Genomic DNA, 23495 nt, shown 5'->3' with positions numbered 1-23495 from the left:
ATGCTCACAAAAACCCTATTAAATAGTCATTACTCTCCCATTACAAGTAAAGAAAAAGCAGCATAGGAGGGTAACTCCCCAAGGCCGAATACTCGGTCAGCAGCAGGCCAAGCATTTGATCGCTAGTCTTACCAGCCACCTAGGCTACATTCTTTTTGGTGACTGAAATGACTAAGCATCTTCTTTGGTTCTGCCCCCTGCAGCTACTGGGAGTTGGCTGCTGGTTGTGGTTACGGGTCACTGGGCCACCGTAAAGAAGAACCCACTCTATTTTTCCCTTTTCTCAAAATGTACCATTTAGCTGGGTGCTGGTTGAGGCCTGACTATAAAAACATGCTAACCAGGCTGGGCGCGGTGGCTCACGCCTGTAATCCCAGCACTTTGGGAGGCTAAGGCAGGCAGATCGCGAGGTCAGGAGATCGAGACCACCCTGGCTAAAATGGTGAAACCTCGTTTCTACTAAAAATACAGAAAAAATTAGCCGGGCATGGTGTTGGGAGCCTGTAATCCCAGTTACCCCGGAAGCTGAGGCAGGAGAATGGCGTGAACCCAGGGCGGGGAGCTTGCAGTGAGCCGAGATCACACCATCGCACTCCAGCCTGGGCAACAGAGCAAGACTCCGTCTCAAAAACGAACAAACAAACAAACAAACAGAAACATGCTAACCAATCATGGCAGCCTTAGGCAGGCAAAGCTCAAGAAGTGATCTTGAAGAAAAGTTCCACAAGATTTCAAAGAAGGCAGACTGCAGTGATGGGATTGATATCACTGATTAAGTCTGACTACTGAAGAAGAATGGGAGGAAGTTTTTCAAGAAAAAATAAACAATGTGCACAAATCTTGGAGGGTATCACTATACTGGAAGGCTTCTGAGAAAAATAAAACCCTCATTTATCTGATCAAACATTGGCGTTACAGATTAGCGGGAGGCAAAAATAGAAAAAACTGGTCTGAGTCTAAGCCTCTTATATTCCTTCTTCTTTAAAAAATGACATTTTCCTTTTCCCTTAAACAGTTCTTCAAACTTATGATATTCTCGGGAGCACTATCTAGGAATTACATGAAGGCATGAATTCCCTAAGAGTCTATTTTTAGAATTGCCATAAAAATATTTAATAATTTATTCACCTGATTTCAATAGACACTATCACTTTTTCTCATCTTGAAAGGGAGGTAGATTCCTGTCTCAGGACTTGATATATTTTCTCATTTTGGGCTAAGGCCTGTCAGATCCCTGGTAATCCAGTGTGGATGGGAGGAAAGCAAATAAAAAAAATAAAACAAAACTTTCTCCTAACGCCTTTATTCAGCAATGATTCCTCTGAATCATTATAATTTTCCACTAAGCCTTTAGAAGAACTATGACGCCCTTCCAAGCACAAGGTAGGTTTCTGGATAGAAAAAATTATCAAGAAGCTAATGGTTGCTGGCCGGGCACAGTGGCTTACCCCATAATCTCAGAACTTTGGGAGGCCAAAGCAGGCAGATCACTTGAGGTCAAGAGTTCAAGACCAGCCTGGCCAACATGGTGAAACCCCATCTCTACTAAAAATACAAATACAAATACAGGTGTGGTGGCAGATGCCTGTAATCCCAGCTACTTGAGAGGCTGAAGCAGAATTGCTTGAACCTGGGAGGCAGAGGTTGCAGTGAGCCAAGATAACACACCACTGCACTCCAGCCTGGGTGACAGAGAAAGACTACGTCTCAAAAACAAACAAACAAACAAACAAAAGCTAATGGTTGCTGTTTTGTTTTGTTTTTTATCCTTGCATACATCAAATCTCAGATGTTCCAATAGCTTTGAAAATATAGAAGAACTGGTTTAATCTCAATATACTTACTTTACTTTGGGTATTGAGGATAAAAAGCTTGTCATCTGGCTCTAGTAGTTTGCATGCATAAGCTATGTTGACAGCTGTCTCCTGCTTGTCCCCTGTCAGCATCCAAATCTTGATACCCGCTTTGTGAAGAGCTTCTATAGATTCAGGGACTCCCTCCTGCAAACGGTCTTCAATGCCAGTAGCACCTAAAAAATAACCAAAGTAAAATAGGACTTGTAAGAAACCAAAGCCAGCTGAAGCTCAGCTAGTCTACAGTTGAATCATATCTGTTAGCCAGCTCAACCCTAAACTATATAAACTGCCCAGCTGCCTTTGGAGAGTCAAAGGAGGTTTGACAACCCAGACCAAAATTATATGCAATGTAATATTTTGGGAAGGAAGCCTCAGGGATCAATGAATTTATCAAACTTACTTATTCTCCTTTTGGCTAGTTTTCTTATCTGTAAATTGAAGGTGTTTGAGTCAATTGTTTATGCAACCTTACACTACAATTTTATAATTCTATGATATTCCCAAGGATAAGGGTGGGATTTTATTTATTTTTATTTTTATAGATTTAGGGGTACAAATGCAGTTTTGTTACACTGAAATACTGTTTAGGGGTGAAATCTGGGTTCTCAGTGTAATCATCATGCCAATAGTGTAAATTGTACCTGTTAGGTAATTTCTCATCCCTTGCCCCCTGAGCTATCCTTCCACTTTTCTGAGTCTCCAATGTCTACTATTTCATTCTCCATGTCCATGTGTACACCTTATTTAGCTCTTACTTATAAGCGAGAACATGTGGTACTTGACTTTCTGTTTCTGGGTTATTTCACTTAAGATAATGGCATCCAGTTTCATCCATGTTGCTGCAAAAGACACAATTTCATTCTATTTTATGACTGAGTAGGATTCCATTGTGTATATATATATATATGCGTGTGTGTGTGTAGATATATATATATCACATTTTTCTTTAATCGTTTGTTGATGGACACTTAGATTGATTCTATGACTTTGCTATCGTGAACAGTGCTGTGATAAACCTATGATTGCAAGTACTTTTTTGATATAATGATTTCTTTTCTTTTGGGTAGATAGATACCCAGTAGTGGGATTACTGGATTGAAGGGTAATTCCATTTTCAGTTCTTTGAGAATCTCCATACTGTTTTTCCATAGAATTTGTACTAATTTACATTCCTACCAGCAGTATATAAGCGTTCCTTTTTCTCTGCATCCTTGCCAACATCTGTTGTTTTCTGACATTTTAATAGCCATTCTGACTGGTGTAAGATGGTATCTCACTGTGGTTTGAATTTGCATTTGTCTGCACCTGATAACTAGTGATGTTGAGCATTTTTTCATGTTTGTGGCCACTTGTATGTCTTCTTTAGAAAAATATCTGTTCATGTCCTTTAAAGGGCAGGCTTTTAAAGAATGTTCTTGCCAGTAAGATGCAATGTCTATTTGCAATGTTCTTTCATGGGTCTACAGTTTCCTTTTCTGAAACAACTGGGGCCATATGTGTTTTGGAATTCAAACATTTTTCAGATATTAAAAAAGTAATATGGTGCATATACCATATTCTATAATACTCGGTAATCAAGCATGTTAATTTTTCTGCAGGAAAACTGACAAATGTTCACACAAATTAGGATAATAAAGAACTATAAATAGTCTTATATCAAATCAGGCATGATTCTTCTGCCAAATGAGTTTTGGCACTAAACCCAGGGAGCATTTTTGATTTTGGAATCTCAGATGAGGAAATGTGGACCTATACTACTTACACTGTCACAGAGAAATCACTTAGTGTAGGTATCATTGCTCTATTTGCTAGATACTAAGTTAGGTCAATGCTTTCCTCCTAAATAGAGGAATGGAGCTCAGAAGCTGGTATCTTGGTATATCAGAGCTTATATTAGAATCTAGGTCTCCAGACTCTTAGACAGTGGTTCTCAAACTTGACCACCTTTAGCATCACTTTAGGGAGCTATAAAAAATTCCAATGCCCAAGCCACACAACAGATCACTTGAATCAGAATCTCAGGGGATAGGATGCAGGCATCAATATTTTTTAAAGCACTTCAGATAATTCTAAGATTCAGTTTAATCCAAGACAAGAGGGATCAGTTGTGCAATTTTAGTTGAAATCAAGAAGAGAAGAAAAATACTTTTCCTTAGTCCAGTAGCAGATGCAGGATAAAAAGCTTGGAGCCAGGCAGACATGAGTTCCATGTTTGGTTAATGAGTAATGTCAGCCACTGGCATATGACCTTGAACAAGTCATTGAACTATTCTGTGCCCCACATTTCCTCTACATAAGATGGAAATTTGTTGTGAGAATTCAACAAAAAGATAACACATATTAAGCACCTTATCCAATGCCTGACAAGAAACTCTATTCTGATATTTATCTTGATTTAAACCAAGATATTTATTGGAACATTTACTTGACTTTGTAGTCTATGTTTAGTGTTGGGTTTTACATGATCTTCTTGCGGTGACCATCCTGATCCCATCACAAGTGAAGTCTAGTTCACTGCAGTGGACAACAGAATAGAATGGATTGGAAGTTGGATAGAGATCAGATTGGACAGGGTAGGCAGATCTATATATGTTTATTAAATCACAGTGGAAGAAAAGGCACTGGTGAATAACCCTTATTCAGAGATATCCAGTGTTTTTCAAAATCCTCCATTCAGGCAATACAACGTAATTCACCTACCAAGTAATGTAAGTTTGTTCTCCAACCTCATGGCAGATTCAAGTAGTAATTCTTCCCTGTTGTCAATGCTGGTTTCAGCTAAAAAATGATTCCTCAGCCACTCTGCATATTCAGTGTCACTCATAACCTATGGGAAAAATTAAAAGAGAGGTATGAAGCAAGCCATATGATCTTGTGGGAATACCAGGACTGACCTCTGGCAAAATATCAAACCATCAACTTGTTTTACATATTCCTCCCTCTGGGCACAGCCACGTCAGATCCATATCCTCACATCACCTGGACACTAGCTTCCCAAACTCTGTGGTCAGACTAGTGCAACAATGATGACGGATGGACCCTTTAATTCAGTATTTCTGGAAATTCTAGGCACCATATATGATGACAGTGGATTAATGTCTTTAATGAAATCAGAAAGTATGCAATTGGGAGTGGTCTCCAATTGACAGTTAAATCCAGTTTGATTCTAATGGTGCAGTTGAGAAAATGGTATCAGGACTGTTTAGTTCGAAGGATTCTGTTACCAGCAGCACCTTTCATATCTTTTGATGGTTTTTTTTTTTTTTTTTTTTTTTTTTGGAGACAGAGTCTCATTCTGGCCCAGGCTGCAGTGCAGTGGCATGATCTCGGCTCACTACAAGCTCTGCCTCCCGGGTTCACGCCATTCTCCTTTGATGGTTATTTTATGTGGTTAATGAATGGTAAACAGAGAAGGGTCCTATGGGTGAAACAAGTCTTATTCCAAACAAAAATTAAATGAAATTCCTGGAGAAGTGATCAATGATACATTTTCCTTTGTCTTTAGGTTGCCATAGAAGGAGAAATCTACATTTCGGTTTTTATAAAGCAGAGTGGGGTAAAGGGGGTGAGGCAATTCCTCTCTCTGTCTACTCGTTCTTGCCCACGGGTCATTCGATTTGAGAGAATCTGGCACTTGCTGGGCTACATTTTAATCAACGGCAGGATCATTCAATTGAAAAGGCAGAGTTGGTTTAATCATGAACTCTCCATTCTTCCTTTAACTGTGTGTGGGGAAGGCTTTTGATTTTGTTTTTGTTTTTGTTTTGAGATGGAGTTTCGCTCTGTTGTCCAGGCTGGAGTGCAGTGGCGCAATCTCAGCTTACTGCAACCTCCGCCTCCCAAGTTCAAGCAATTCTCCTGTCTCAGCCTCCCGAGTAGCTGGGATTACAGGCATGCACCACCAGACCCGGCTAATTTTTGTATTTTAAGTAGAGACGGGGTTTCACCATGTTAGCCAGGCTGGTCTCAAACTCCTGACCCCAGGTGATCCACCTGCCTCGGCCTCCTGATTACAGGTGTGAGCTACTGTGCCCAGCCATCAGGCTTTTGATTTCTTATGCAGCTGGTTGACTGAGTTCCTTGGGGTCTACAACAGATCCCACTTTCCCTAATGCAGCTCCCATGAACTAAAACTTGGGTAAGAAATGAAAAGTTCTGGTAAGAACATCCCTCAAATAATTTATTGGAGCTCCATCTTCTTTCTTACTAAACTTTGGTTTAGAAAGGATATGCTATGTACCAAAATCATTCTCAATAAAGAATAATCAATACTGAGATAATATTTGGATATTTACCTGAATTTACATATAAAGACTTACGGGCACATAAGAAAAGAGTATTAAGAACTTATAATGAAAAAGTTAAGGCTGATCTGTGGCCTCATTCTTTCCAAAGCAGATTTAATGCTGTAAGACAGAGTGGTCAACATTTTCAAAGTCCTGAGGGAAAGAAAGTAAGATCCAGAGATTTTTGTTCCCAGTCAAACAACTGTTTACATATAAAAGCACTCACAGACATATTGAAACATGCAAGAACTTAGAGAATATAACCTTTAGGGATCCTTCTAGCAAAATACTTTGAACAAACTTCAACCAACCAATATATAGAATAGAGAAGGTAAAAAGAGAGCCAGTGTCCAGGGGACTTCCCCAGTGCCTGGATTAGGGTTTACTACATGCTGGTTTTCAGTCAATGATAGTTAAACAAGGAAAAAACAAAAAAGATGGAGTGCACTAAGCAGTCTCACCTTCTTTGCTATACATAAAGTACGAAGGCCTTGTTTGGCATAGTCATCCAAGTGCCTCTGGGTTTTCTCCCTTATTATCATCTGCTGTTTTTCCGGACTTGCTCCATCTGAAATAATGGACAAGATGCTTGAGTTCCTACCTGTCTGCCAAATTACAGAAATACTTTTTAAAACAATAATAGTTTAATCCACACTAAACAAACACATAAAAAAGCCTTCTGGTTTTGAATCCCAAAGGGGTATCTGTAAAAGGGACCACTCAGAATAAATCTTTCCCTCGTTTCTTTCCCCTTGGGCAGAGGAAAGTACACGAACTTGATACAAACACTGTTCCCAAATCATCAATAACAACAGTAACATAACTATAATGCTGCTAGCTGACATTTATTGGGCACTTTCCATTTGCTAGGCACTTGGCCAAAGGCTCTTCAAATACACTGCATGTAGTATGTCATTAAACCTTTCAGGAACCTATAAAGGAGGTACTATAAGACTCATTGAGTTGAAGACTTAGGCACAGAATAGTTAGCTAACTTTATCAAGACCCCACTAATGATGGAGTTCACATTTGAACTCAGATCTGGGTAGCCCCAAAACTTACTTGCTTTCCCATCAAATCCTAGGCAGCTTCCCCCTACTTTACCAAATGCGATTAGTCCCCAAATATCTATTTCTTCGCCTTTATAAAGTCATCGAGTGTGGTCTTTTAATCTCCGAGCTTTTCAAATTACTACTATCTCATTTTTGCATAAGCTTACCTGGGGAAGCCACTGACAGTAACTCCATGATCACAGAATCGGCGCCCTTTGTATACACCACAACTTGATTGGAAAGGGGGTGCCGGACCACAACAGACATTCTTTTTCTTACTGAGTCAAAGGGCAGGATGTGTAGGAGTTGAAATGTTAATGGTCCCAAAGCAGCAAAGTCCACCATGACCTGCTCTGGTGTCCGAGACTGTAAAGTGCACTGGTAAGCCCTGGCAGCATACACTAAGGCCGCTTCGTCTGGGCTCTCAGCCTCATAACACAGGTTGCAGGCCATTGGCTGTCCAGGGAGGGACTCTGCCTTGCCATTCAGAAGGCCTGCATCACTGTGTTGTTTCTCTGTTTCTGTGCAGCAAGCTGAGCTACTGGAGCACTGGGGGCTCTCACACACCTGGGAGACCTCTTCCTCCACAGGTGAAGCCGGTTTTATTCGACTAAAGAGAGGGAGTCTGCTCACAAAGGCGTTTGGAACTCCAGAAGATGGCTCTTTCCCACTGTTAAGCGATGGTGAACTTGATCTTCGGACAGACAATCTCTGGAAAAGACTTTTAATCTCTTCCAAAGACTTAATGGGCAACCCCCCCAGTGAAGGGTGCCTGATCTATGAAAGACAATTTAGGAAGGTCTCAATACAGTCAAAAGCAGTTTATAACAACTTTGAAGGCAAACTGGACATAAATTAGATATAAAAAGAGTTACCACTCTCTTAAATGGCTAGCATCCCATTCCTTACTTACAACTGCCATGGAAAATATTAATACAAATAAAACTTTGTTTTTAAATAAATATTTAGATAATTTGATTTTTATTAATATTTTTAATATTTATGTAATACTTTGCTAATATTTTAATAATATTAAAATGAATGACATACATTTCTACAACCATTTAGAAAGAAATTTGACAACTGATAATAAAACACATAAAATGTTAATATTGCTAGCAGTGGGCATCCTTCAGCAATTTTTTTCTAAAGAAATAACTTGAAACACAGGAATTCCATGATCTTAATTGTGTGCATCCTAACCATAACAATCTTAAAACTGTAAGCAAATTAAGTATTCAGTAACAGCAAAATTGACACATCTTGAAATGTTATATAATATTTAAAAATAAAGCTTATAAAGTCTATAGGGGAATACCAAAAAAGTTAAGAGACTAGTGTAAAAAAAGTAACAAGTAATAATACACATAACAAAAACACCAGAAGAAAGCAAATCAAAAGATTAACAAAATGTATTTTTCTCTTTTATTTTCTAGATTCTGCAAAAGTTTGTTACTTTGACTTTTCTTTTAAATGGACCAGTAAGCAAAGTAGCTTCATCAAGAAGAGTTATCAATATCATAATGTGGATTTGAATTTCTATTTTCATAGAACTTTTTCTTATTTGTACACCCTGGTTTCTCTTAAATCTTAACTTTTATCAGTGATTAAACTGAGAAATTCACATTAATTATGGAAGGCCAATTAACTGGATGGAAAAATTTTCTCATTCAGAAATGCTCAATAAATTAAAAAGTTTTCCCCTAAAAATAACTAATTTTATAATAATTTGAAGGTCTTATGCTGGTTGACTTTCAAACTTATCAGCAACTCAAAAATGAAGAGTAAAACCCAATCACAGATGAGGTTTCTGTATCTCACATGAATGCTGATTAGCTACTTATTCACTGCCTTTCTATCGTTACTTTGAAATACCATGAGGCTTAGACTCTTATATGCTTCACAGATTTTCTTTCAAGCAGTAGAATATGATATTCTTTAAGAATAAGGCAATAATATTTCTTAAAAGGAAAACATCAAAAGATACTTACTTTGAAAACAGATTTATTAGAAAAATTATGTGGGGGGAAAAGAACAGCCTTTATTCTGTAACTGCATAATCATTTTTTCAAAGAGCAGCTTCCTAGGCAAAACCTTGTAAAAATACAGTTCCTGATGAAGCTCAACTTGACTGGAAGGAAATTATTTTTATGTTAAAGTTGACCACCTCAGAAGCTGCCAAAAGAAAATGATCTGATGGAAAATTAAATCAAATTGGGTTGTGCTGCAAATTGAATTTTAAGTGAGTAAAAGGTGAGATAGTTATACACAAGGAGGCTAGCACAGCAAGTGGTGAATCACCAGCCCATTAAACAAGTTTTCCTCCTCATTGAAAATGAATTTACCATGAATTCTAAGCTACAAATAGACTTTAAAAATCTAGGGGTTTTTTTGGCCAGGTGTGGTGGCTCATGCCTGTAATTCTAGCACTTTGTGAGGCTGATGTGGGAGGATTGCTTGAGCTCAGGAGTTCAAGACAAGCCTGGAAAACATAGCGAGATTCCATCTCCACAAAAATTTTAAAAAATAGCTGGGCATGGTGGCAAACACTTGTGGTCCCAGCTACTCAGAAGGCTGAGGCAGTAGGATTGCTTGAGCTCAGGAGGTCAAAGCTGCAGTAAGCTGTGATTATACCATGCAGCTTCAGGCTGGGTGACAGAGTTGAGACCCTGTCTCAGAAAAAAACAAAAAAGGCCAGGAGCAGTGGCTCACGCCTCTAATCCCAGCACTCTGGGAGGCTGAGACAGGCAGATCACCTGAGGTCAGGAATTTGAGACCAGCCTGGCCAACATGGTGAAACCCTGTCTCTACTAAAACTACAAAAATTAGCCAGGCGTGGTTGTGGGTGCCTATAATCCAGCTACTCAGGAGGCTGAGGCAGGAGAATTGCTTGAACCTGAGAGGCGGAGGTTGCAGTGAACTGAGATCATGCCTCTGCACTCCAGCCTGGGAGACAGGATAAGACTCTGTCTCAAAAGAAAAAAATCTTTAAACATGATATTGAATCCAATACTGTATATTTTGCTTGATACAGTGTATATGATATTGGAGGTCTCAGAAGTCTCAAAGAAAGCTTCAATTTGGTAAATAAACTAAAGCAAAATGAACTGTTCTCATCACTACCCTCTTAGAGGCAAATAATATAGTAGCACTGAGCTGTATTTCCTAGGTTCAAATCCCACCTCCCCCACAAATCTGTATTGTGACCCTGGGTAAATTACTTAGCCTCATCTGTAAAATGGAAAATAGTAGGGTAATAGCATCTAACTCATAGGATTGTTAGGAGGATTAAACTTGTTAATACCAATAAATCACTTAGACCAGCGGACCTCAACCATTTTGGCACCAGGGACCAGTTTTGTGAAGACAATTTTCCACGGACAGGTTGGGTAGGACCTCAGATCATCAGGTATTAGATTCTCTGGATATTAGGATTCTCATATGGAGGACACAACCTAGATCCCTCGCATATGCAGTTCATAATAGGGTTCGCATTCCTATGAGAATCTAAAGCTGCCTCTGATCTGACAGGAGGTGGAGCTCAGGCAGTAATGCTCACTGGTTCTCTCCTCCCCTCCTGCTGCGCAGACTGGTTCCTAACAGGCCACAGACTGTCACCGGTCTGTGACCAGGGGGTTTGGGGGCCCATGACATAAACCATGGTAAGTGCAGAGCACAGAAGAAATGCTGAATCAGTGTTATATAGCTGCTATTATTTATCATTTTTATCCATATATCAAGCTCAGTACAGATACATTTAAACCCAAAATTCTCTTCCAGAAAGTGACGCTTGTTTGCATTAGAGAACTTACTCACCTTTTGTCTGCGTTGGTTAGGAGCAGAAACGACTACTGTGTTGCAAATTGCCAATGCAATGAAGAAGTCGATGATGTACAAAGTTTCCAGTAGTGGATTTTGGACGGTCTCATCTAGTGGCATAAAGAGCCGAGGTGTAATCTGACTAAATTTGTCTAAAAGCCTGGTGTCTGGTACCACATCTGTTTCCTGAAAATCCAATAAGACAGTGTGTTGTTATAAGAAGTATATAAAAGTTAGTTTTAAATCAACATGAGAAATAACTTGTATAGCAAGGATCATGAATCATGAGATGGTAAACTTTATTTTTCTAAAAATAATTTTAATGTGTATCCTGTCATGGGAAGTGAGAATAGGGAAATAAAAGACATAAAAACAAATGGATAATCCAGAATGCACATTATCAATGGAGACTATCTTAACTATTAAACTAAACAGGAATTCAATTTTCACCAAATCTAGCTGAGTGTTTTCTCATTTTGAAATACATAATAGCAGAGGTAGATTTTATTGAGCCCAGAATTCTACCTTGGTCATAGATTTATTCACCATCACTTGATGAATACTAACTCTTAAACTTTGGGCATTATTCATACCATGTTATTGCAACAAAATATTTTATGGCTTAAGTTACTACTATTAAAAAAAACCTCTCCAAAAATAAAAATTATAAGCAGGCTAACATATTTTATCAGCATTTTCAAGTAATACAAGACATTAACAAGGGTTCTTCCAGATTTTTTGATCACCACATACATCTGGCAGCTATGCTTTCTTCTCAGTACAGGTTTGTTCTAAGAAGTTGTTATGGAAAGAAAGTACTCCATTTTGTTTGACACAGTGCTTCTCACACTTATGTGAGAGTACTAGTTTTGACAAAATAATGTTGTAGTAGAAATCTAAGTATAATCCAGTAACATACAGTTAACTGCTTTAGAAATTTTTCAGCTAAGTCAAAGGAGGAACCACATGCTCAGAATCAAGGTTGTACAAAAGCACCATTGTATTCTAAGAGTCCTAGAGGCAGCTGGCCCGCAAAGCACACTGACTGCAGGAAAGCCAGGAGAGGAGATTTAGAGAAAAGAGTAAAATATAAGGATGTATGACATGGACTCAGAAGATTATGGCTTATATTTATGCTTAAAAGTTTGGTGAGAGTTAGCATAGGTTTAATAAGAAGAGAGGATGGGATGGAAAACATATGGGTTAGGTTCAGGTCTTAGCTCCACTGCATACTAACTGGAGGTCTTGAGCAGCTTACTTAACCTCCTTTTCCTCTTCTGTCTAATGGTAAAAATAACACTTACCTCCCAGGTGGCTGTACAAAGTAAATGAGATAATGACTAAGATGAGACCAGTATAACAGTAACCTAAGTAATTTAATGTTCCTTTTCCTTCCTTCTTTCTCAAATGACACACTCACCTTCAGACAGGTTAGCAGTCTCACCTGGCTTCCAGAGTCACCAAGTTACCTGCTGTCAAAAAGCATTGCTAACTTTCTAACTAAATTCATTAATTCTACTGGCTTGTGCTATTTGACTTAGCAAAATTTGAATCTTGTTCAGTTTGATGGAGTTCATAGCCATTCATGATCTGATGGTTGTTAATTAATAAGTTGATCACATTTTCTCATGAGTCTCACATATATAATAACTCTGAGGTGGCACTAGTGCTAGACCCTCAGTTACTCAGGGAACAACTCTGGCCTTAAGGACCCCCTTTCCAAAGTCAGTAGAAGAAAGTGGTAAAGTTAGAGAGACTTATTTATTTGGTCAATGAAGAGATGCCTGGGAAATTTGTTGCATGGTATTTTACCAAGGCCTATGATTATGTTGTTGTTTAGTGCTTATGAGATTCCACAGGTCAGGGCAATATTTCCAATGGCATCCTTCTCTGAATGTTAACATGGAATAAGCAAAAAATTAACAAATAGTTCTATACTGAAATAAGTTTAAGAAATGTTTAAACAAGTTTTTTAATTTCAGCATTTCTCAGAGAGTTTAATGGGTATTAGGAATCTCCAAGAGGAGGCTAGTATGTACAGGCTTTTCAAATTCTATTTTTTAGAGACTTCTTTTATAGAAGACATTTGAGACTGAGTCAGAGACCACAGAAGCTAATAGTGATTTCATTGTATCAATGATCTCAGCAATTATTTAACTAATAATTGGTTCAGAACATAAGGATTATCTTGCATTCCGACGTCAATCTAACATTGATGAAAGGTTTGCAACTACTGCATTTGTGACAAATGCTACTTACTATGGTCTGAATGTTTGGGTCTCTCCAAAATTTGTATGCTGAAATCCTAACCAGCAAGGTGATGGTATTAGGAAGTGCAGCCCTTTGGGGTGATTAGGTTATGAGGGCAGTGACTTCATAAATGGGATTAAAGTCCTTATAAAACAGGTCCAAGGGAGTTTGTCCACCATATGAAGACACAGTAAAAGAAGGTACTGTTTTTATGAAACAGGAAGCAGGCCCTCACCAGACCCCAAATCTGCTGGCTCCTTGAACTTGGACTTTCCAGCCTCCAGATCTGTGAAAAATAAATTTCTGTTGTTTATAAGCTACCCAGTTTATGGTATTTTTGTTCTGGCAGCCTGAATGGACTAAGACACTATTTATGTAGTCAATGTAATATGCCATTCAGGGAATCCAATGACTGCATGACTGAAAGGCTGTGCCATGGCCATGAGAACAAAATACTGAAGTTGGCCCAAGCTGGAGATGAGTGGGAACAGTGTGTGAAAGTGGGGTTGTGTGGCTCTGGTCAGCAAAATTGTGCTGAGAAGTATTGTCAAAATAAAGTGGGAAAAATCTAGAAAGTCAGAACCATAGAAGACCTTGAAAAGCAACATAAAACAATATACATAAAAGAGCCCAGAAGATTTAAGGAAAGGTCTATATACAAGGAAGCTTCAGGCACGGCTCATTCTTCTACTTTAGTTGGTCCCACTAAATTAAGTTAATTTCTAGTGACTAGGAAGTTAGTCACCAATTAAGGTGAAGATAGAGAGTCACCACATGCAATTCTTACCTGCTTGACTGTATCTGTAGCTGTTTCTCCCAAGATCAAAATCTTCCTTACTGAGACCCAAGATTACATTATTAACTTTTGCTCTTTTGTCGGTGATGGATGGTTTCTGCCTTCTCTGGATGCCTGTTAACTTCAGAACCAGGCTCAAACCATCTTACTTTAAATAATTCCTTACATATGTATGGAATCTCTCCCCAGAGAATTTGGAAGGCCCATTAAAGTAAGGACTGTATCTTATTGATCTTTGGATTCCTAACTCAGTACCTGACACATGGGTAAGCAATAAAAGTGTATTGCCATATGTTACGATAATTTGCTAATCTCATATCTCATAAGGAAAGAGAGGGAGAAACAACCAGATGAAAAAGATGTTCTTCTTTGGAAAATAAACACATATTACCACCCATTGGGCTTAAGTAGGTATTTTTTTAAAATTCAAGAAAATTTTTACTTCAAAAGAGAGCGCAGATTACAGAGCATGATGTAGACAGCTTCCCATAATGTAAACAAAGCCTTATTTGGTTTCCTGGTGAGAGTCTAGTCTCTTTGTCCTAATCTTGTATGGTATCTGCCTATCTCAAATTTTAGATTTACCCTCATAATTCCTATTATGCCTTCCTACTAAGTTGTAGATTTCACATTCAGGTTTACTCCTTTCTTTTTTTTTGTCTCTCTCTCCTCTATTTAAATTCAAATTAACAAGCAAAAACTGGCCAAAACTCCCTTTGCCCTTTAATAGTGTTTGTTGAATCTTCTGAATGGCTTTCATATAATTTAAATGTTAAATTTGTTTTAAAACAGAGAGAAGCAGCAGCCCGCTATAATTGTTTATGCAAAACTTTAAAAACCCACGGTTTAGTAATGGACAAAGGATGGGGCATAAAGTTGATCAAGGATCTCTAATACTGTTCTTCACTCTTCCCCTAGTTCCACCTGTACCCAAGGTTTTTCATTTCATTGCCAGATGCCACTCTACTCATTTTAAGGGTTCACCACTCCACCATTGCAACTTTGGCTTAAGAGTGGGCGCAAATATATTCTATTGCCACCACTCCCTCCCCACTGATTCCTAAACAACACAGTCCTGAAAAAAAAAAAGAGACAAAGGTCAATAACTACATGCTAACAATTCCTCCTGCACACCACATTCTCCCACGGCCCTGTGGTTCTGAATGTCTGCATGTACCACATGCTGTAAGCTCCAAATGCCTTTCCTTCCTTTTCCAATCTGTGATCCTCTCTCTACTCATTAGTTTAATCCTAACTCAAGTTGTAGCTCTTTCAGGCAGCCTTTCTTGATCCTTCTTCACTTCCTTAGAGCTGATCACTCCCTTCTTTGTGACCTTACTATACTTACTTTACTTTACTTTCGATATACTTACTATACTTTGGATTAACTACTGTGACTACATCTTTACTGCAGGTTTATAATTATTTGTTTATATGTCTATCTTCTCTAGCTAGAACAAAACTGAAGGCTGAGGTCATGTCTTATTCCAGTATTATGCCATGTCTAGTATTATGTCCAGTATTATGCCATGCCGTCCATTAATTCATTAATAAATTCATTATCTCATAAATATTTATTGCTAATTTGTGGTGCCAGGCACCTCTGAAGGTAAGAGGTGTGCATAGAACAGACAGGATCCTGGCTTACATGGAACTCACATTCTACCTTGGGGAGAGAGTAGATCCAAAACTATCCTAACAGCAAATAAATAAGATGCCTTTATATTGAGACAGAGAGAGACAAGGGAGAGATGGAATGTACTTGGAACTGGGTGGCAGAGAAGGCTTCACTGAGGAGGTATTTGAACTGAGGCTCAATGACAGAAAGCAGACAGCTATACAAAGATCTAAGAGAAGAGCATTTCACGTAGAATAAACAGTATCCTTGTTGAATGAAAAACTCCAGAAAATTAAAGACGCATAAACCCACTGGCTTACAAAGTAAAAGTTCCTATTTCTAAAACAGGTACTATGAACCCAGGACTCATGGGCCTCAGTGACATTCTAATGCCCAAAGGCTGGTACATCTTCATCAGTACCCTGCCTGGCATCCTCACTTGCTGGCTCACAACTTGCCTCCTTTGAAGGGTGCCATCTTACAACCTTCCACTTTTAGACATCACAACTCTCAGAATGCCCTCAAGCTGGTGTTCTTAACCTGGGCTCCACAGATGGGCTTTTAGAATTTTATATGATATATTTACAGATGCTTATTTTTCAGATAAAAGATTATGTAGTTTTCTCAAAATAATCTTTAGTCTTCAAAAGGATAAAATCAACTTGCTTAGACCAAGATTGAGAAATAATCTTATACATTGAGGAAGACCATGACCTACTTATTCTATATATTAGGGGTATGGTTTTACAAAACACAAATACAAGAAGGACAACAATAACAGCAACACATCCATATAATCAGTAATGACACTGGAGTATAAGGCAAATGAAAAGAAAATGGCCCAGATTAAAAGACAGCCTGGTAAGTAGCTTCTTCCAACAACCTTTAAAAATACTTTATTGAGAATGGACCTGCCAGCCATTGTGCTAGATGTTGATTCAAGATGGATAAATCCTTCTCTCAGGGAGTTAATGGTGGATTGCCAGAGGCAGAAATAAGACCAATGCCATGTGGATGAAGGGATGGAGGGACGGTGTAAACAGAGCTCGGACGCTGAAAGAAAAGAATCTGAGAAGTCTTCAGAAAAAAAGTGATATTTAATTTAGTTTTTAAAGAAATAAATATTTCACCAGATTTGGTGGATGGAGGTAGTATATGAAGACAGAATATATTTTAGACGGGTAAATTTATCTATAAAGGGACAAAGACTTTAAACTAAGAAATAACCAATTATTTGTTCCATGAATAGGGTGAGGTTTGATCAAGAAACCGATAAGGTGCGGCATAGACCCACCTTATAACCAAACTGTGCTGCTTCTGTCTAAACAACAGCCAACATGTTCTTACTTTCAGGTGGATGTAAAATGAAAAAGTTCAATACAAGGATAGATAAAAAGATATAATGGAAGAAAATATATCGATAGAAAAATAGAAGAAAAATATATTTCTGATATGGTCTTATAATGAGTATACAGAATGAACTGTGTACATTCCTTTCTTCTTCCATTTTACAAGTTGGAGAAATATTAAGTCTTGGAATCACTTGACATATGCCTAAGATATAACATAATAGTTTTCATATTAGTGCCACAGAAAGGACATGGACTGAAAAGATCACTCTAGTTGCTGTAGTTATGCATTTGTTGACAATTTGAGAAGAACCAGGATCCTGGGAAACTCAAGGCCTTCCCAGTACAAATAAGACCCCTGGGGTCTACTCATGTCATGTCTCAACTATGAAAAACATATGATAAATTCAATGTAGAAACACAAAGCTTCCCCAAAGCTGATTTATTCTTGTTATTTCACCTATTTTGTAGGTATTATCAGTCTGATGGCTGGGAAATCCTCATCTTGGTAAAACACAAGACTTAATAAAATGTAAAAGGCAGAGAAGGAAATTGAACTTTTATACAGGTAATTTTAAATATAGCAAAATGTTGATTTCTAATTTTTTTTCACACAGCACCTTTCCCTCTTTTCCCCATCAGCTACATGGTCCTCTAGTTTTTCTGGAGTAAAATGGATTTGTTAATGGATGTGACTAGACAGTTCCTGACACTTCCCACTGGAACTCATGAACACAGTCTGTTGAACTCTGAAATTGATATATTAAAAAATGACCTTCTGACCACATGATTATCTCAATAGATGCAGAAAAGGCTTTTGACAAAATTCAACAGCCCTTCATGCTAAAAACGCTCAATAAATTCGGTATTGATGGAACGTACCTCAAAATAATAAGAGCTATTTATGACAAACCCACAGCCAATATCATACTGAACGGGCAAAAACTGGAAAAATTCCCTTTGAAAACTGGCACAAGACAGGGATGCCCTCTCTCATCACTCCTATTCAACATAGTGTTGGAAGTTCTGGCTAGGGCAATCAGGCAAGAGAAAGAAATCAAGGGTATTCAGTTAGGAAAAGAAGAAGTCAAATTGTCCCTCTTTGCAGATGACATGATTGTATATTTAGAAAACCCCATTGTCTCAGCCCAAAATCTCCTTAAGCTGATAAGCAACTTCAGCAAAGTCTCAGGATACAAAACTAATGTGCAAAAATCACAAGCATTCTTATACACCAGTAACAGACAAACAGAGAGCCAAATCGGGAATGAACTTCCATTCACAATTGCTTCAAACAGAATAAAATACCTAGGAATCCAACTGACAAGGGATGTAAAGGACCTCTTCAAGGAGAACTACAAACCACTGCTCAGTGAAATCAAAGAGGACACAAACAAATGGAAGAACATACCATGCTCATGGATAGGAAGAATCAATATCGTGAAAATGGCCATACTGCCCAAGGTAATTTATAGATTCAATGCCATCCCCATCAAGCTACCAATGACTTTCTTCACAGAACTGGAAAAAACTGCTGTAAAGTTCATATGGAACCAAAAAAGAGCCCGCATCTCCAAGACAATCCTAAGTCAAAAGAACAAAGCTGGAGGCATCACGCTACCTGACTTCAAACTATACTACAAGGCTACAGTAACCAAAACAGCATGGTACTGGTACCAAAACAGAGATATAGACCAATGGAACAGAACAGAGTCCTCAGAAATAATACCACACATCTACAGCCATCTGATCTTTGACAAACCTGAGAGAAACAAGAAATGGGGAAAGGATTCCCTATTTAATAAATGGTGCTGGGAAAATTGGCTAGCCATAAGTAGAAAGCTGAAACTGGATCCTTTCCTTACTCCTTATATGAAAATCAATTCAAGATGGATTAGAGACCTAAATGTTAGACCTAATACCATAAAAACCCTAGAGGAAAACCTAGGTAGTACCATTCAGGACATAGGCATGGGCAAAGACTTCATGTCTAAAACACCAAAAGCAACGGCAGCAAAAGCCAAAATTGACAAATGGAATCTCATTAAACTAAAGAGCTTCTGCACAGCAAAAGAAACTACCATCAGAGTGAACAGGCAACCTACAGAATGGGGGAAAAATTTTGCAATCTACTCATCTGACAAAGGGCTAATATCCAGAACCTACAAAGAACTCAAACAAATTTACAAGAAAAAAACAAACAACCCCATCAAAAAGTGGGCAAAGGATATGAACAGACATTTCTCAAAAGAAGACATTCATACAGCCAACAGACACATGAAAAAATGCTCATCATCACTGGCCATCAGAGAAATGCAAATCAAAACCACAATGAGATACCATCTCACACCAGTTAGAATGGCGATCATTAAAAAGTCAGGAAACAACAGGTGCTGGAGAGGATGTGGAGAAATAGGAACACTTTTACACTGTTGGTGGGATTGTCAACTAGTTAAACCATTATGGAAAACAGTCTGGCGATTCCTCAAGGATCTAGAACTAGATGTACCATATGACCCAGCCATCCCATTACTGGGTATATACCCAAAGGATTATAAATCATGCTGCTATAAAGACACATGCACACGTATGTTTATTGCGGCACTATTCACAATAGCAAAGACTTGGAATCAACCCAAATGTCCATCAGTGACAGAGTGGATTAAGAAAATGTGGCACATATACACCATGGAATACTATGCAGCCATCAAAAAGGATGAGTTTGTGTCCTTTGTAGGGACATGGATGCAGCTGGAAACCATCATTCTTAGCAAACTATCACAAGAACAGAAAACCAAACACCGCATGTTGTCACTCATAGGTGGGAACTGAACAATGAGATCACTTGGACTCGGGAAGGGGAACATCACACACCGGGGCCTATCATGGGAAGGGGGAAGGGGGGAGGGATTGCATTGGGAGTTATACCTCATGTAAATGACGAGTTGATGGGTGCTGACGAGTTGATAGGTGCAGCACAGCAACATGACACAAGTATACATATGTAACAAACCTGCACGTTATGCACATGTACCCTAGAACTTAAAGTATAATAATAATAATAAATAAATAAATAAATAAAAAGATATTTATCTAATGAATTAAAAAGACAAAAAAAAAATGACCTTCTGGAGGCTAGGAATAGGGAAAAACCACAAGTCTGGTGGGATTTGGGAGATTACAGAGCAATAAAAAGGCCTTCGATGTACCACATGGCCTATGAATGTTCCTATATATTACACATGCTTATCTGACTATGAGATAACTCTGGTAAGCTTTGCTGGTTCTGAGAGTGAGCCATGATTCTTAAACCAAGGCAGCCTTCCTCAGGGTCACACATAATCAGCCCTGACCAGAAATACTGTATTTTTTTCAGAAATGGTATACTACCTCTCAACATTGAATTATTTTTTAAAAGTAGCCTAGTGTGATATTGTTTGTTTATACTTCTAATTATGTGTGGTGATATTGCAGCTCATGTAGTCTCTTCTAAGGTAGAAAAGACAATAGAGTTTCACTCTATCATAATTACAAGGCTGTTCTTTCATCATACACTGTGGATGTGCAAGATTCTAGTCATGCATTCACACTTACGATGGGGCTACTGAAAGCAGCCTGTCTGGAATGAAGCACTTCACTGGCTCTTTCTCTACTTCCTAGAGTAAAAGAGCTCCCAGTAAGATGATTTGAGGGCTTATTTCCCAAAAGCCCATTATGAACTGTCCTGCAGCTGGGGGCTCTCGGTTTTGCCATATTGCTGAGGGAACCACTGAGTGTGTCTGTAAAATCTTCATCTTCAGAGACAGCTTCCTGATAGGACTCCAACCTCTTGGCTGTGGGATAAAAAGCACATTAAGTCAACATCTGAGAAGAACCACTTGTAAGTTGAATATATCAGGCAGTTGCTTAAGCAGCTATTTCACACAATCTCCCCTGCTTTCAAATCTGGCTGCCAAGGCCTACCTCCCATACCCTTGGTCAATGAACTTACCTTATACCTCACTGAGAAGCAATCAGATCAAAATTCCCTTCTTTTTCCATCATCAAATCTACCTACTTATCTGTATCGGTACTCATACTCTCGGCCTTTCCTCCTCCTACTGTGAACAAATCATCTCTCTATGTTTCAGACACCAAATTCTCCATTTGTCATCTAAATCTCACCTCTCTGAACTCAATGACTTTACCCTTACAATTCTTCCGTTTTTTACTGACACCAATCTCTCTTTAAGTAATTTCATGGCTTTCTGTCCCCATCTCTCCACTGACATTGCTCTTTTTACGGTCACCAATGAGCTCCATGTTGTCGAATCCAATGATCACATCCATCCTTATCTTATGTGAACTCTTAGTAATATCCAACAGACTTGACCATTCTTTCCTTCTTGAAATGTCTCTTTTGGTTTCTCTAACATCACACTTACCTGATTTTCCTCCCACTTCAATAACTGTTTCTTCTTAGTTTCTCCTGTTGTCTCTTCTTTTTAGCCCTCAGATACTGGAGAGCTGCAGAAGTGCCTTCCCTTCTCTACCTGCATCTTCCTTGGTGATCTCATCTGGTCCCATCTTTGAAATGACCTCACTGGGAAGTGAAGACTTCCCGGATCTGATCACACAATTTATAATAGATTCTGCGCCGAGACCTACCACCATCTACACATGTATATCTTATTTATTTTATTTTTTGAATCATCCAGTAGAATACAACCTCAAAAAGGTCAGAGAATTCTGTCTGTTTTGCCAATATGATAATCTCAGATGTCAAAGCCGCAGTTGATAGGTACTATCTTTGTAAATGAAACTTAATGACTTACACAGTCACTTAAGCCAGAAATCTAGAATCCTCCTAATTTCCTATCTTCTTTCTTATTTTCAGAGTATCACTAACATCTGTCCTCCATACATCCAAAAAATATCTCAAATAACTCTACTTCTCTCCATATCCATTACCTTAGTCCAAGCCACCATCATCTCTCAACTGGACCAGTACAATAGTCTCATAACTGGTCTCCTTGCCCCTCTGCAATCCATTTTTCAAATAGTAGCTACAGTGATCTTCCTAAAAGATAAAGCAGATCAGATCACTTCCTGCATAAAACGCTCCAGTAGCTTTACAATTAACTTAGAATAAAATCTGGACTCCCTATCCTGGCTTAAATAACTCAAGATGATCAGAGTCCTGCTGACCTATCTAACTTTGCTTCTCTTTCTACATGCCCACTAAAATCCAGACTCACTGGCCTTCTTTCTTTACTTTGAAAAGTAATAAGCTCACCCCTGCCTGAGGTCTTCTTTACTAGATATTCCCTCTGACTGGAAGCCTTTCCTATGGAATTTCAAGACTATGTCATTCAGATCTAAGCCCCATGTCCCACTTAGAGAGGCCTTGCCTGACCCTCCAGTTCAAAGTGGCTATCCAATCATTTTATATTATACCACCTTATTTTAATTTTCTGCCAAGCACTTATCACTAATTTTTTTTCTTGATTTAAAAAATTAATATATATTTGTGAATATTTTCTCTAATAGAAACTCCATGAGAGCAGGGGCCTTGTCTGAATTGTTCAGCATTGTATCCAGTGTCTGGAATACAGATCATCAATAAATATGTGCTTGTTGGATTGCTAGTCATCTCTATTCAGCCTAACTCTAGCTATGGAATAAAGGATGGCTTCGGGTAAGTTCTTCCATGAAGTGAAGAATGTTTGCACGTTCTATTTTTTTTTAATAATAGTTTTTGTCTGTACTCTTTAAAGGCAAGGAGAGGCTAAGGGTCTATGTGGTGATCCTAGGTTCCAGTACCAACTCTTCCAAAGACTAAGTGGCTTTCAGCAAATCACTTGCTATTTCTGGGCCTTTGTTTCCAGAATGAAACATTTCAGAATGAATGATTTGGATTCGGTGACTTTAAGATCTTTCCCAGCTCTGCAAGTCTCATTATATAATCTGCCTAAACAACACAGAATGTTTCCCAGTATGACCTTCCAACTTCAAAAACTGGTTTACATATTGTGTCCCAAAGATTCTGATCTCCTCCATTTCCATCTATGCCTTTGCTTGGAATATTCATTTGTGTCCTTTCTATTTACATAAATCCTGAACATCTTTAGAAGTAGTTCAAATGCCAGCTCCTCCACAAAGACCTCTGTAACTATACTGGCTCTTACTCATACTACTCATTGGGAATTTAGGGATTACACGTGCAGAATGTACCAGGCATTTGCTTACTAGGCACTTGCCTCGTTTAATCATAATATCTCAGCAGATACTATTAATACCTGCATTTTACAAATAAACTTAAGTAATTTGTTCCATCTCACAAAAATGGTACAAATGAGTCTTAAAATGAGTTCTACTAGACTCCACAGCCCTGTGCTTTACTATTTCTGAATCTACCTATATATGTTAACAGGGCCAATTTTTAACACATGGCCAATATCCCCTGCTTAATTTCAGTGAGTCCATGTTT

General features: G+C 38.5%; 1 protein-coding gene across 4 annotated transcripts in view; it reads right to left on the bottom strand.

Moving 5' to 3' along the window:
* ATP10D (ATPase phospholipid transporting 10D (putative)) overlaps window positions 1–23495 on the bottom strand; it is a 279019-nt gene that overhangs the window by 27318 nt on the left and 228206 nt on the right. For all 4 annotated transcript variants that reach the window (XM_065544966.2, XM_065544965.2, XM_015450328.4 and 1 more), the window contains 6 exons: window positions 20621–20859; window positions 11011–11199; window positions 7362–7971; window positions 6604–6710; window positions 4557–4683; window positions 1845–2029 (listed from right to left, as the gene is read on the bottom strand). In XM_065544966.2, coding sequence (XP_065401038.1) covers window positions 1845–2029; window positions 4557–4683; window positions 6604–6710; window positions 7362–7971; window positions 11011–11199; window positions 20621–20859 — 1457 coding nt within the window. The remainder of the gene's footprint in view (window positions 1–1844; window positions 2030–4556; window positions 4684–6603; window positions 6711–7361; window positions 7972–11010; window positions 11200–20620; window positions 20860–23495) is intronic.

The sequence above is a fragment of the Macaca fascicularis genome, chromosome 5, assembly GCF_037993035.2.
Source record: "Macaca fascicularis isolate 582-1 chromosome 5, T2T-MFA8v1.1".
In the NCBI taxonomy this organism is placed as follows: domain Eukaryota; kingdom Metazoa; phylum Chordata; class Mammalia; order Primates; family Cercopithecidae; genus Macaca; species Macaca fascicularis.
Note: the sequence above shows the minus strand (reverse complement) of the source record. Positions and strands in the feature narration are given on the sequence as shown.